The following is a 13,474-nucleotide window of genomic DNA, read 5'->3' as shown; positions in this document are numbered from 1 at the left end:
TTCGTTGTTGGCGTGGGTTTTCTCTAGTTGTAGAGAGTGGGGGCGACTCTAGCTGCAGAGCACAGGCTTCCCACTGCAGTGGCTTCTCTTGTGGAGCTCAGGCTCTAGGCGCACGGGCTGCAGCAGTTGCAGCACAGGGGCTAGTTAGTTGTGACTCTCAGGCTCTGGAATGTGCAGGCTTCGGTAGTTATGGTGCAGGGCTTAGTTGCTCCAAGACATGTGGGCTCTTCTTAGACCAGGGACCAAACTCGTGTCCCCTGCGTTGGCTGGTGGACTTCCCACCATTGAGCCACCAGGGAAGTCCTGGCGTCACCATTGGCAAGTCTGACTGCAGGGTCTCCCTCTGGACTTCCATGAAAACTTCACCCAAAGTTGGCCCACCTCTTGGGGAATGACTATCGTTAGCATTCTTTGTGTCTTACTCTTGATTGTGTGTGCACTCAGTCGTGTCCGACTCTGCGACCCCCTGGACTGTGGCCTGCCAGGCTCCTCTGTCCACGGGATTTCCCAGGCAAGAATACTGGAGTGGGTAGCCACTTCTACTCCAGGGGATCTTCCCAACCCAGGGATTGAACCGGTGTCTCTTGTGTCTTCTGTGTTGGCAGGCGGATTCTTTACCACTGCACCACCTGGGAATTCTTGGTATTCTTCTAGCTACTGTTATCATGGGGTTGCAAAAGAGTCGAAAACAACTTAGAGACTAAACAGCAAAAACAACAATCTGTAGTTATATTTGTGGTATCTGGTTGCAATGCACCTCTGCATACCTGACCCCAGGGATATCTCAGAAGAGGGGCAGGGCCAGGATTATAAGAGTCATGCAAGATGTGTGGGTGTATGGCCAGGCCACTCAAGATGGCTGTTCACTTGCTGTCTGTGCATCTCCTGCTCCACCAGGCCCTACTTCACACACAGGACTGTTCAATCCTGTTAATCATAGGCCTCAAGATGGCTGTTCACTTGCTGTCTGTGCATCTCCTGCTCCACCAGTCCCTACTTCACACACAGGACTGTTCAATCCTGTTAATCATAGGCCTTTATCTGTGACTGTCCACATGCCTGCCCCTGCCCCCAGCTGGTTTCCCTGGTAACTGATGAGCCTATCTAAAGTCAATGCTCTCTATAACTGGTAGCCGCCTCCTCCTCCAGAGTAGCAGACGGTGCTGCCATGTCCTGCCTGCCGTCTGCCGTCCACAGTGGGGTGTTGCTCCAGGATGTGGCTTCAGCTATGTAAGATTCCCCCATCTGATAAGTTGTTGTCTCTGTCTCTGGGCTCTTTGGTCTTGAGGCTGGGCTACTACGAGGCTCGCAGGACCTCGGCGTACAGCCCAACGGTCACGTCTCCCCCAGGAGCCCCTTTCCAGACACAGGGTGATTCCAAGTGAGCCCGGGCCTGGCTCTTCAGGCTTCGCCTCAAGCGTCAGCTCTGTGCCTCAGGCCCTGCCAAGGCCCCACCTGACGTCCCCTCTCCTCTTCTTACTGTAAGGCTCATAGAAGGTCCCCGCCTCTTCTGCTCCCACCAGCCTTTCCTCTCCTCAGCCCCAACTGGGAGGAGTCAGAAACCTCCAGCTAAAACTTTCTGGGTCTAGAAATGGGTGTGAAGTCGAGGAAAAGAGAACCTTTCTCAAGGAAATGGTCAGGGGACAAAGAAAGCCCCCCCTCGCCCCCCCCAATCCATGTAACTTCTACAAATTACCAATGGTCCCTCTGCACACATGCAGCCCTTTCCAGGCCCCCAGACCAGGAGCCCTGGTACAGTGCACAACCTGTGTGGCCGTACCTGCCGGTCCTGACAGACTGGGTGGGCCCTGGAGTCGGAGCCCCATAGGCAGGGCAGCCACCAGCCGTGGACACGGGATACAACAGGGAGCTGGGAGAAGGAGGGGGAGAACCCAGCTGTGCCCAGTGCTGCAGCTCCATCCCTGTTCACTTCCTCAGTGGGTGGGGGCAGGGGTGGGCTGTGGACAAACCACTGAGAAACGGGGAAAGTCAGCAGCTTCTGCTGGAAGGGGTGGGAACTGCAGTGGGGAGTGGAGGGGAAGGAAGAAAACGGGGAGCCTTCCTGACCAGGAAAGTCACTTAAGAGGTCTCCCTCCGAGTCCCCTGAGTTGCCTGTGGTGGGGCCAGAGACCCCAGCACAGGCACCTACCACACCCCCAGAAGGACGGGAGGGAACTAACTCATGCTGAAAACAGACCATCTGGCCATTGACTCTCAACATAAGGCCAGGATGCTGAGGCACAGAGCTGAGGAATGGGCACCAAAGTCTTCCTCAGAGGGGCCTTTCTCTCCTGTGTGTGGCATCCAGGGCTCTGGTGGAGGAGGTGGCTGTCACTGGCTGTGGTGTCACGTGGGGGTTTCCTTCCCATATTAAAAAACATTACTTTGTCAACAAAGGTCCATCTAGTTAAGGCTATGGTTTTTCCAGTAGTCATGTATGGATGTGAGAGTTGGACTATAAAGAACAAAGAATTTTGAACTGTGTTGGAGAAGACTCTTGAGAGTCCCTTGGACTGAAAGGAGATCCAAGCAGTCCATCCTAAAGGAGATCAGTCCTGGGTGTTCACTGGAAGGATTGATGTTGAAGCTGAAGCTCCAATATTTTGGCCACCTGATGCGAAGAGCCGACTCATTTGAAAAGACCCTGATGCTGGGAAAGATTGAGGGCAAGAGGAGAAGGGGATGACAGAGGATGAGATGGTTGGATGGCATCACTGGCTCAATGGACATGGGTTTGGGTGAACTCTGGGACTTGGTGATGGACAGGGAGGCTGGCGTGCTGTGATTCATGGGGTCGCAAAGAGTCGGACACGACTGAGCAACTGAACTGAACTAATGAGGTGGTGTGTGATGTGCCTAAAGGGGGTGTGCAAAGTGCCCGACACCTAGGAGGAAACTCTATTTAGCCCCTACTGCAATCCTCAGAGAGAAATACCCCTGAAGGCAGGCCTGGGGGGACCCAGTGATTCCCTCTCTGGGTGACCCCTTCCTAGTGTCCACAGAGGGCTCCCAGGAAGGACCAGCGGCCTTTGTCCTCTGGCTACAGAACATCAGCTTCCTGGTGCAGGACTGAGTGCCGGGGAAGCCCTCGGGCAGCTCCCACCTCTCAAAACCCAGCCTGCCACCACCCCACAGCCAGGCAACCACAGAGCACAGGAAGCTGGAATCTGACCCCTGGCGGCGGGCCTGGTCTCCATGGCAGCCGTGGATTTATTACCGGGGCCTCCACCCCGCCGGGCGGACTTTCGACTTGAAGCCGGGAAGGGGAACAGGAAGGCAGTCCTGGGAGCAGCGAGCCCACGGGTGGCAGCTGGAGGCCCCGCGATGGTGAGTGAGGATCTGTGTGGCCTGGCCAGGCTGCCCTGGGCTGGGGAGGCAGGGGGCTTTCATGGAGTCCCTTCCTGACTGTTCTCCTTTCTCTGCTGCAGGCCAAGTTTCTTTCCCAGGACCAAATTAATGGTAGGTTTGGTTTGTTCTTTCATTAGCAACTCACAGCAAAATATGGGTCTCATTAGGCAATTTGTTCTGGTCATGTTTTGTTGGTGGGAGAGCTGGGCCCACCCACGAGCCGGGGGCCGACTGCTACCAGGAAAGGCCTGGTGGAGGGGCGGGGGATAATGCTTGGAGGTAAGAACTGTCCGTAGTACACTGGTCAGTGTGATTTGCTAGAGGGCCTGACAGGAGAGGGAGCACTTCGGTTCTCCTCCAGAACTTGATAGTTGGGGGAAGAGGGGGAGAGGGGCTGGTCGGAGAGACACCAGCTGGTTGTGGCCGAGGGCCCCAGCTGAAAAGGGGGCTTTGTAACTGGCTGAGAGAGAGCGGGGCCCAGGGCTGTGCTCTTGGAAAGGGTGCTTTGTTTAGGCTGCGGGCCTCAGTCTCCCCAACTGTAAAGGGTGAAGGCCAGTGGAGGTGGCCTCAGAGGTCCCTCTGCCCTGACCGCAAGCCTAGTGTTAGCATCTGGAGCACTTTATTCCCTGAATCCCCCCACCTGCTGCCCCAGGCAGCTTCCGTTTCCCACAGTGCCTGGTTCTGTTTGCATGAGGCCAAGCCGATGGAGTTGGGTTACACAGAAGCCAGAGGCCAGACCCGGTTGGGGAGGCTCAGCTGAGCTCAAGCAGGGAGATGAACTGACGGTTGGTTACCTGGGCAGGATGTGCAGAGTTCCCAGGTACCAGCAGTGTCTATAAGGGAGAGAGGGTAGGTGGGTTGCAGGCACCTCCCCGTAGGCCCCTTGATATTCTTACCCCTCAAGGAGGGCCAGAGCAGGGACTCTTAAAACCCAAAGCCCAGGGTAGGGGCCTCTCCTACCCAGTCTTAAGACAAGACTCGATGAGTCTCGGGGCTGGAATCCAGCTGTCAGCGTCCCCCCACCAAGCCTGGTGCTGGGGCTTACTGACCCTTCCTCTGGGGCCTCTGAATCTCCTAGAAAGGAAGAAGGTAAGTTTCCCTTTGTATCCTAAAGTCTGACACAAAGAAAGGGACCACAAACGTTCAGGAAAGAAGGACTGATTGAATGGGAAGACCAGGGGCCTTGGGAGGGAGTGGACCTGGGCTCTAGTCACCTCTGAGCCTCAGTGGTCTCATCTGTGAAGTGGGAATGATGACACTGCCTCATCAGGCTGCTGTGAGCAAGAGAGAGAGCAGATGGCAGTCACGCACCTGGCTCTGAGCCTGGATGTCACCCAGATGCAAGCCAGGGCCAGCTTGCTCTTGCTAGCATGAGCTACGTGGTACACTTTTAGGAACTTTGTGAACCATTATTAAATAAAGGAAGATGGAAGAATGTCCCAGTCCCTTTGTCTATACAAAAGTTTTTAAAAGATAGCTCTGTTGCAATTAGTAGTGCTGAAGATTTGAAAGACTTCAGTTTAATGGATGTAATTTGCACAAAGGTGAGGAATAGTTTAATAGTAGATCACTCATCAGGTGTAATGACAGTGTAGTCATTGGGAAAATAGTTGCCTTCATTGGCCTGCAGCTTACCTCACTTATGATTAAATCAAAACTGCAGGTTGGCAATGGATACAAGAGCTGGCAGAAACTCACTTGTGATAATCAATTGGCTAGATGGGATTTATAATCAAAGTATTTTTATTACTTGTAAGTTGGATGCTATACATCCTTAAGTCTATACCATGTACAGCTGTCATCAGAGTCGGTTCCATTCCCTATACAGCTGGTGTTATCCTGGGTCTGGGGAGGATTCTTTCTTGCCTTGGGGCGTTTGCATTTTCAAAGGGAAAACTTAAAGGGGATTTTAATCCAGTTTATTTAACCCAATTTGTTCTTTCATTCAACAATTATGAGTCCTTTTTTTGTGCCAGCCCCGTTCTAGGGATTAAAAATACAGCAGTGCACATTGGAGCCCCAAATCCTCGTGCTCACAGGGTTCACCTCTGGGGGGAGTTGGGGACAACAAAGGAAAGGAGTAAAGTAAATATGATGTTGGATGGCAGGCGGGTCTATCAGGAGGAGGGCCTGTCAGGGAGAGCAAGGAGGTGTAGAGGTCATGGAGGCGGGGCAGGAGTAGGAAGAGAAGAGCCCTGCTGTTTCAGGGGTGGCCTCCAAGTCCAGAGGACCCCCCAGATCTTTAAAGCAGGAAGACAGACACATTTTAGGTAACTGGGGAGGAGATGGGCCCCCAATTGACTCTAGCCCTGCTGATACCAGGGGCCATGGGCCCCCAAGAGCAGAGTATGGGGGAGGCAGTTTGCCCTCTGTGGAGTCTGGTCCATTCCCGGTCCCAAGAGTGTGATGTCCCCACCCGGCTACTGTCGGAAGGTAGTCAACTGTCATAGGATGGGGTCTCAGGAGGGTAGTGGGCCCACCCCTTGGGCAGAGGCAAACTCAGACAGAAGGTAAGCTCGGGTGGCCAAGACAGGTCCCCTGGAGCGGGACGGGGGGAGCTGAGTTCAAGCCCTGCATGCAGGGCAGCCCTCTGTCCCTGTTCCCACTGGCACTGAGCCCTCAGAGGAATCAGGTTTCACAGGAACCAGTGAAGCCCTGCTTCCCTGGGCCACTCTGGTTCCTGCCACCAGGTCCTATTGGTGGTCTGCCCCTCCAAAGCTCAGGCTCTGGGAAGTTCTGAAAGGGCGGGAGGTTCCCTTCAACCTTTCCACAGGCATAAAAGCAGATAATTGTCTCTAAACCCCACCGCCTGGCCTGCCTTTGATTAGCAACGCCCCTGAAATCCTAGGCTGCTGGGAGTGGCCCGAATGCGGCAGCGCGAAGGGGCCCTTGGCCTGGGCGTCCTTCGGCCACCTCTCCCGCCCTCTGGTGGCTTCTGCTTGGAAGTGGCGCTCCAGGGTGGCCTCCTGGGCAGGGCAGGCTGCCCACTGCCCCCGCTGCCGGGAGCCCCTGGCTGCTCCAGCCTTCCTCGCTCTGTCTGCACCATGGGAACAACTGGGGTCCCTCCCGACAGGGCCACAGTGAGGATGGCACGAGGGCCTGGGGGAAAGCGCTAGTAGTGGGGGCTGCTTTTGTTATCCGCTCAGAAGCTGCTGGTCCAGGCCTCTGAGGAACCAGCTGGCCGTGGGAAGTGGGAGAAAGCAGGGTGCTAGGGAACAGTGCGGGGCCCCGCATGCTCCCAGTGGGGCTCAAGCTGGAGCTCTACCCCATAGGTCCCGGGGGCTGCATGAGGGGCGTTTTGGCCAGTTCCACCCCCACCCTGTGGTCAGGGCCTCTGTGAGGACCCCTTATCTTCCCAAGCTCCTGGCTGGCCTCCCTGTGCCTCCAGGGCTGGGGGTCAGGGGAGATGCTGGTGGGGGCTGGTTCCACTGGGCTGGGGAGCTGTGGATCTGTAGGCCACTTCACCTCCAGAGGGGAGAGAGGGTTCGAGGAGAGCAGTAAGGATGATCTCCGCAGAGCTGGGAGGACGTCCGGGCAGTGCCTGTTGAAGTCTTGAGTGGGGCCCAGGCCTGTGTGAGAGTATGGCTTGAGAGTTCAGCAGCCCGGAGACCGGCGGCTGCAGCAGCGGACTCAGAAGCTCCCAGTTGTGATATCTGTCACCATGTATGATGGCCTCTCTGCTGGGCCTTCCCAGAGGGGGTTTCTGGTCTTCCAGCAAGCCCCAAGGCATTATTATCCTGTTTCCCACCTAAGTTGGCATTTGCTGAGATCCCCTGGGAATCTGGTGCCCTGCCCTGGGCTCCTGGTCTCTCTGGGCTGGCCCTGCAGAGAGAGAGAGCAAGTTTTCCTGTGTGTGCTAAGCTGCCTCAGTCACATCCAACTCTTTGCCACCCCATGGACTGTGGCCCACCAGGCTCCTCTGTCCATGGGACTGTCCAGCAAGGATACTCGAGTGGGTGGCCATGCCCTTCTCCAGGGGATCCTCCCGACCCAGGGATCGAATGCACGTCTCCTGTCTGCTGCACTGGCAGGCAGGTTCTTACCACTGTGGTTTTAGTCAGTTAAGGACAGGAGCAGGGAGGGAAGGGAGGGAGGAGGCAGAAGCAGGAGGGAAAGGGGATGGGGTTGACAGATGAAATGCAGTTAAACGTACATTTCAGATAAACAACAAATACCTTTGTAAACATGTTGTTGTTAAGTCCTGTCCGACTCTTTGCGACCTCATGGACTGAGATTTATCTGAAACTCAGTTTACCTTGACAGCCCTGGATTTTTTTTTTTTTTTTTTTTTTCTGGGTCTCACCACTCTAGGAGGGCAGGAGGAGTGGGAAGTAGGCAAAAGGAAGGGGAAGGGCAGAAAGGGGGGAGAGGACTGCAAAGTCAGGGGAGGGTGAAAGAGCGACCCTGATTCTCCCTTCTGGGCTGTGGCAGAGTACAAAGAATGCTTCTCCCTGTACGACAAGCAGCAGCGGGGGAAGATTAAAGCCACGGACCTTCTGACGGTGATGCGGTGCCTGGGGGCCAGCCCAACGCCTGGGGAGGCTCAGCGGCACCTACAGACTCACAGGATAGGTGAGTGGGCCCGGCTAGGCCGGCTGCCACCAGAGGAGGAGTCTGGGTGAGTGGGTGGGCCCTGAGCCCTATAGCTGTTGTCCCAGGGACTCAGCAGGCAGGCCGGCCGGGTGTGACCAGCTCAGAGGTTTGAGAGGTCCGTGTTAGCCAGAGCTCTCCGGCTGGGTGTGGAGGCACCTGGCCAGGTGTGCTCGTAGCAATGGGTGACGCCCCATCCCAGAGGACCGGGGGATCCAGACATTTCACCGCAGTTGGTGCAAATCTGCAGTCCAGATGACCCCAAGGTTGTTTCGATGGACGTGTCCCTTGACTTAGATGTGTCGTGTGCTTAGCTCAGCAACACCATGAAGGAGGCACTATCCTAATCCAAGTTTTACAGATCAAGATTCAGAGCCCAGCTGGGAACTTCTGAGTCCTTAAGCCAATGGTGGAACCAGATTGGAACCAGATTCTCATTTCTAAGACTGATCTCCCTAAAATTGTTCAAAATGGGAAGAAAACGTAGAGGAAAACCCACCCAAAATGTTACCAAGTTATTCTCTGCTGATGTGATTATGGGTGATTTTTCATTCCTCTTGCTTCCTCTGTTTTTGATGAAGGAAACATATACTACTTTTACAACCAAAAACAAGTTGCTTTTTGTTGGTGGTGGCAACTTTTTTTAAGAAAAAAGATGGAGGAATGTCACATGCCAGGATGGCTGTTTGCATCGGTAGCTGGACACTCAGGAAGGAAAGAGGAAGGGATGGCCTGCAAGGAACACTTGATCAACAGCACAACTGGACCTCCATTTCCCCATCTCTCAGTCGGGTTCCCACCCTCTGTTGGGGTTATCCCGAGGCCCCATCAGAGGGCGACTGCAGCGGCACTGGGAGCTTGTCCTGAGGCCTGGCTGGGGGTGGCCTCTGAAGGCCCCAAGCCTGGTGACAGGGGGCTCCGCCACCGAGAACCCCTGCTTCCGTCTTCAAAGTGTGCTGGTTTCCTTTGGTTTCTGTCTCCTTCAGACAGGAAGCCGTGGGCAGGGGCGCTTCTGATTTCCTGTTGTTGGAGCCCAGCCTGGGCTGAGGGCCCTAGGCATGCCTGGAGGAGGGGTGTGGGTTGGGGTGGAGGCTGCAGTGAAGGGAAGGGCAAGTGAGCAAGGCTTAAGCCCCATCATCCGTCTTTGTAGATGTGTTGCAGTGACTGTCAAAGGGGGAGGACAGACATGGATAGACATGTTGGTGCACTTCCTCCAGTTCAGAGCAGGAGAGAAGCATCCAGAAGGGGTAGAGGAAGCGGTGCTTCATTCTGGTCTTGTCACTGCTCCGAGTTGACTGTGCTCTGAGGTTCTGTCTCTTTAGTGGGCAAAATGAGATATCCAGGCACTGAGCGTTGTTGGGAAGATTAAATGAGGCATATCCATGGTGGGAACTCAGCAAGACAGGCTGCAGCCTCTTCCCCGTGAACACAGCCACCACCACTGTGCTTCCTGAATTGGGTGGCTCTTGAGCTGGCCTTGAAGGCTTGGGCAGGAGGCCAGCTGACATCCCAAGAGAAGCCTTTTCCTCCTTGCTCACTTTGCTGTTTGGGGGTTTCCTAGACAGAAATGGAGAGCTGGATTTCTCTACTTTCCTGACCATCATGCATATGCAAATAAAACAAGAGGACCCAAAGAAGGAAATTCTTTTGGCCATGTTGATGGCGGACAAGGAGAAGAAAGGCTACATCATGGCGTCTGAACTGCGCTCAAAACTCATGCAACTGGGGGAGAAGCTCACCCACAAAGAAGGTAGTGGCCTGGGTCCCTACTTCCCAACAGTGGGAGGCGACTAAGAGTTGGGGGGACACCAAAGTCCAAATCATGCCACCTGGGTTACATAGGCATCGCGTTGGATGGCACTGGGACGTTGGGACTAGATGCTGAGCTTGGTGAACTCTGGACTGGAACCTGGAAGACTAGAGAACTGAGTGGCAGAAGTTAGCCAGGGTGAAGGGACAGGAGGGAGACCCAGTTAGGATCTACTTGGGCATTACTGTTACCTGACTTTCACTGTGGGCCTTCACTGAGTGACTATGACACCTCTAGGCTCACTAGTATCCCCCCATACCAATTAAAGAAACAGGTGCAGTGCGTGGCCTGTGACGAGCAGAGCTAGGAGCTAGACACAGGGCTAGCAGACACTGGGACCCCCACCCCCCGACCTTGCTCAGGCTCTTTCCTCTCACCACAGCTGTCTTCTGAAGTTGCTGCTGCTGCCAAGTTTCTAAATTGAGATGTTACTTTGCTCCCTTTTCTCATGAGTCAGCCAGCTCTGAGCTCTTCCAGAAGCAATGTCCTGTCTACCTTCCCTGTCTTCCTGCCTCAGAGCCAGATGACGGCCTTGGGCCTTCTGGGAAAGGCTGATGTTCATGGTGAGGGTGACCCCAATGCTGAGCCCTTTGCAGATGTCCTCCCAGCCGGCCTGACAGGCCCTGGGTCCAGCCACAGCAGCCACGCCAGGTTGCCACCAGAGTCCACAGCCCCCAACCCCAGAAGCTGCAATTTCTAGGTAGGCCGCAGGGCTCACCTGTGACTGGGGCCGGAGGACACAGTGGGTGAAGGAAAAAGGCCCCGGTAACGACGGGCCTTTAGCCTTTGGTGAAATTACAACAGACTTGAATCCTGGCTCCCCTTGTTCTGGGGGAACTCAGGTGAGTTCTTAACCTCTCTCACCCTCCTCAGTTTCCTTGTTGGGAAATGAGGTTACGATAGGCAATCCCTCAGGACCCTGCAAGAGCTAACCTTCTATAAAGCAGTCTGCTAAGATTTTATCTGCAGTCACAAAGGCACAGTGCAAAGGAAGTAAAAATAGCGCTAGAGAAGGCAGATGGAGCTTCCCCCGCTCCTCCAGGCTGGCAGCTATCACGGTCCCATCTTTCACCGTGGTTGTTTTAACGTGAACAGGGAATCACAGGCTACGCTCCCCTCCTGGGCTCCGAGGACACTACTCAGCCTTTTACGGATCAGGTGGAGTGTTAGCAGAGAGGCCAGCAGGGGCCTTCATTTTTGAGGTTAATGATCTAAAACAATACCATGGTCCCCAAACCTAAACATCTCTCTCATTTGTTTAACCAGTAAAGAAACATTTCAAAGAAACTGGCAGTGTCTGCCAGAGACTGATGTCCTTTTCCTCTGGCTGTGGGTGACAGGAAAGGCGATACTGGGAGGAAGACTCCTTTACCTTCAGTGACAGAAAGAAAAGTTGGTTTACTGCAGAAGCATCCTTGGAGCAGCTGGGACGGCTGTGAGGGCGGCCTCCTTTGCGAACTGGTTCTCTGTGGGTTTTCAGGGAAGTGCTATTCTAACCAGAAGGCACCATCAGATTCCAGCTGCCCCTCTTCTGGACAGCTGGAGGCTGCAGACTGATACTGGACTTGTCCATTGGGACAGTTTTAACCAAGTGGTTGATGGGTAGAAGCTTCTCCATGAAATAAGATAAATTACAGTCTCAATGTTCTAAAAGTACTCAGAAGTATTATCAGCTCAAACACAGCGTATAGGAATTACAATTTTGAGGAGGATGCTTAAGCAGGAAGTCGCAGGATACTTTTTCACTGTCCAGAGTCATGTGGGGGCTGCCTGCAGCTGGCAAAGTTGACACAGAGCAGTGAGAGAGTTTTGTAAGAGAATGAGGAGGGCCCTGAGAAGCCACTATTGAAAAGTGTCAACTGAACTGGCTCTTCTTGTCAACTCCTGGGACAAGCTTGTATTTTATCCCAGGAATCCAGAACCAGTAAATGTATGTTTCTTTCTTTTTCTGAGCACCATTAGAGAACAATGGCAGTTTTTGTAGGCTTTGAGCTTAGACACAGTTGAATTTATTTTCTCTTGTACTATCCCACCTCCAAAACACTTTCAGAAAGAGGTGATATGGCAGATACCATTTGTCACCAAGCCCCCTCTTGGGGTGGGGGGATGTCATTTTGGAAGGCAGGCCATAGACTGGCCTAGGGGGCCCAGGATGGAGCTGCAGGGATGTCTGTTATGGAGGGTGTCTCAGAGGGTGGGTGATAGAAGGTAAAATCCATGCCAACGCTTTCTGGAAGTAATGGCACAGGAGCCAGATATTTTCTGAAGGAAAAAAAAGGTACAAGGTGGTTCCATTGACTGAATCCTTACCAGTACACCCCCTGTCCTGGCCCCTGCAGAAAGCCTGATGAACTCAGAACTGACTCCATGGTCTCCCAGGGGGAGGGAGTGGGTTGTCCTTTTCTGTTCACTGGGTTACTTCCTCACCTACGGAAGCAGTCAGCTGGAGGTTCAGGGAAGACCTGAGGCTCAACCCCCAACTGGGCGCCTTATCGTATGACACTGAAGCCAAACTGAAAAACTACTGTGATTTATTGCAGTGGAGGATCTCTTCAGGGAAGCAGGTATTGAACCGAATGGCAAAGTGAAGTATGACGAGTTCATCCAGAAGCTCACCATTCCTGTGCGGGACTACTGAACGAGAAGGCAAGAGAGCCACCCCTGGGCCTGAACACTCAGACTGATGGGTTTTCGAAAAGAAAAATGTTCCTTTCACTTGCGGGAGATGGCAAACACAGCAAGATGACAAACCTAACTCCAGCAAGAGGACAACAAGGAAACAAAATGATTCCGGCTACGGTATTAGCATGTCTTTAATAAAATTTTTTACTGTTTTAACAACTACCATTAGTCTAGCCCTTTACAGCCTGTGGTTTAGAGATGGGCCAGGAGTCTAGTCCTGATACTGCTATTTCCCAGCGAGGTGATTTTGGGCAAATCATTTCACCCCTCAAAGCCTTAGGATCCTCACTAAAGTGGATTCTTGCTTCTTACCTCACAGAGCCTGCTGAGAATGGGCTTTGCTTTTGCCAACTATAGGACATCAGGTAATCCTGGGTTGCCATGACTGTGCTTCTCCTAAAAGGGGCAATTTACAGGAAGACTGATATTCTGTATCTGGGTGCTGGAACATTTTCCACATTTCCAAGATAAAGCTAGCTAGGAAACAGCAACAAGCAGAGAGCTCAAACTATGGCAACATTTCTTGCAGCACCATGGGGTCATGTATAAATTCTCATCCCCAGTGCATACTAATGTAGTCCTGGATATTCATTCATAAGCAGAGTATACAGCAGGTTAGAACGAGGCAGCATCAGCTAAACGTTGGGAAGGAGGATCTGACTACACCCCAAAGGAAACCGGCGTGACGAGCTGCACTGACTGCAGCCTTGCAGAGCTTGAGAAGACTCATTATGATGCTTCTGTCAGGATTCTGAGTCCTTCCCTGTTCCATTATCAGAGGGGTTCATGGGACTAGGATGGGTTTGCTTAAGTGGGTCAAACTGATGATGGCTTCAAGCTGTTTCCTCAGGACTGGTGGCAAGTATTAAGGGGAGGGAACAGACCACAGCCGTGACACAGCACGAGCCCTGCACAACTTCCACGGGTCCTGGTCCTGCCGGGAGCTTTTCTAGCACAAGTGGCTTTTTAAGTTAGTTATGAGTCAGCATAGCCCTAAAAAGGGCTGGAGTCACACATCAGCATGTTGAGGGGGGAGCCAGGCAG

The 13,474-nt window shown here is 53.4% G+C and overlaps 1 protein-coding gene across 2 annotated transcripts; it reads left to right on the top strand.

Moving 5' to 3' along the window:
* The first annotated feature begins 3,239 nt into the window (after window positions 1-3,239).
* Window positions 3,240-12,592, top strand: CALML4 (calmodulin like 4). 2 transcript variants are annotated; one of them, NM_001034671.2, is given in 5 exon segments: window positions 3,279-3,327; window positions 3,429-3,459; window positions 7,780-7,920; window positions 9,500-9,688; window positions 12,289-12,590. In NM_001034671.2, coding segments are annotated over 5 exon segments (462 nt in total). In that variant the 5' UTR covers window positions 3,279-3,324; the 3' UTR covers window positions 12,387-12,590.
* The last annotated feature ends 882 nt before the right edge of the window (window positions 12,593-13,474 follow it).

This window comes from Bos taurus, chromosome 10 (assembly GCF_002263795.3).
Source record: "Bos taurus isolate L1 Dominette 01449 registration number 42190680 breed Hereford chromosome 10, ARS-UCD2.0, whole genome shotgun sequence".
NCBI classification, from domain to species: Eukaryota; Metazoa; Chordata; class Mammalia; order Artiodactyla; family Bovidae; genus Bos; species Bos taurus.
The sequence above is the reverse complement of the archived record's forward strand: the minus strand, read 5'-3'. Positions and strand labels throughout refer to the sequence as shown.

Excerpts from the sequence above, each read along its gene's own strand:
- CALML4 (XM_005211366.5), top strand. Across the intron at positions 3,460-9,499 it reads TTCCCAGGACCAAATTAATG|ACAGAAATGGAGAGCTGGAT; the intron begins GTAGGTTTGGTT and ends GGGGTTTCCTAG. Across the intron at positions 9,689-12,288 it reads GAAGCTCACCCACAAAGAAG|TGGAGGATCTCTTCAGGGAA; the intron begins GTAGTGGCCTGG and ends GATTTATTGCAG.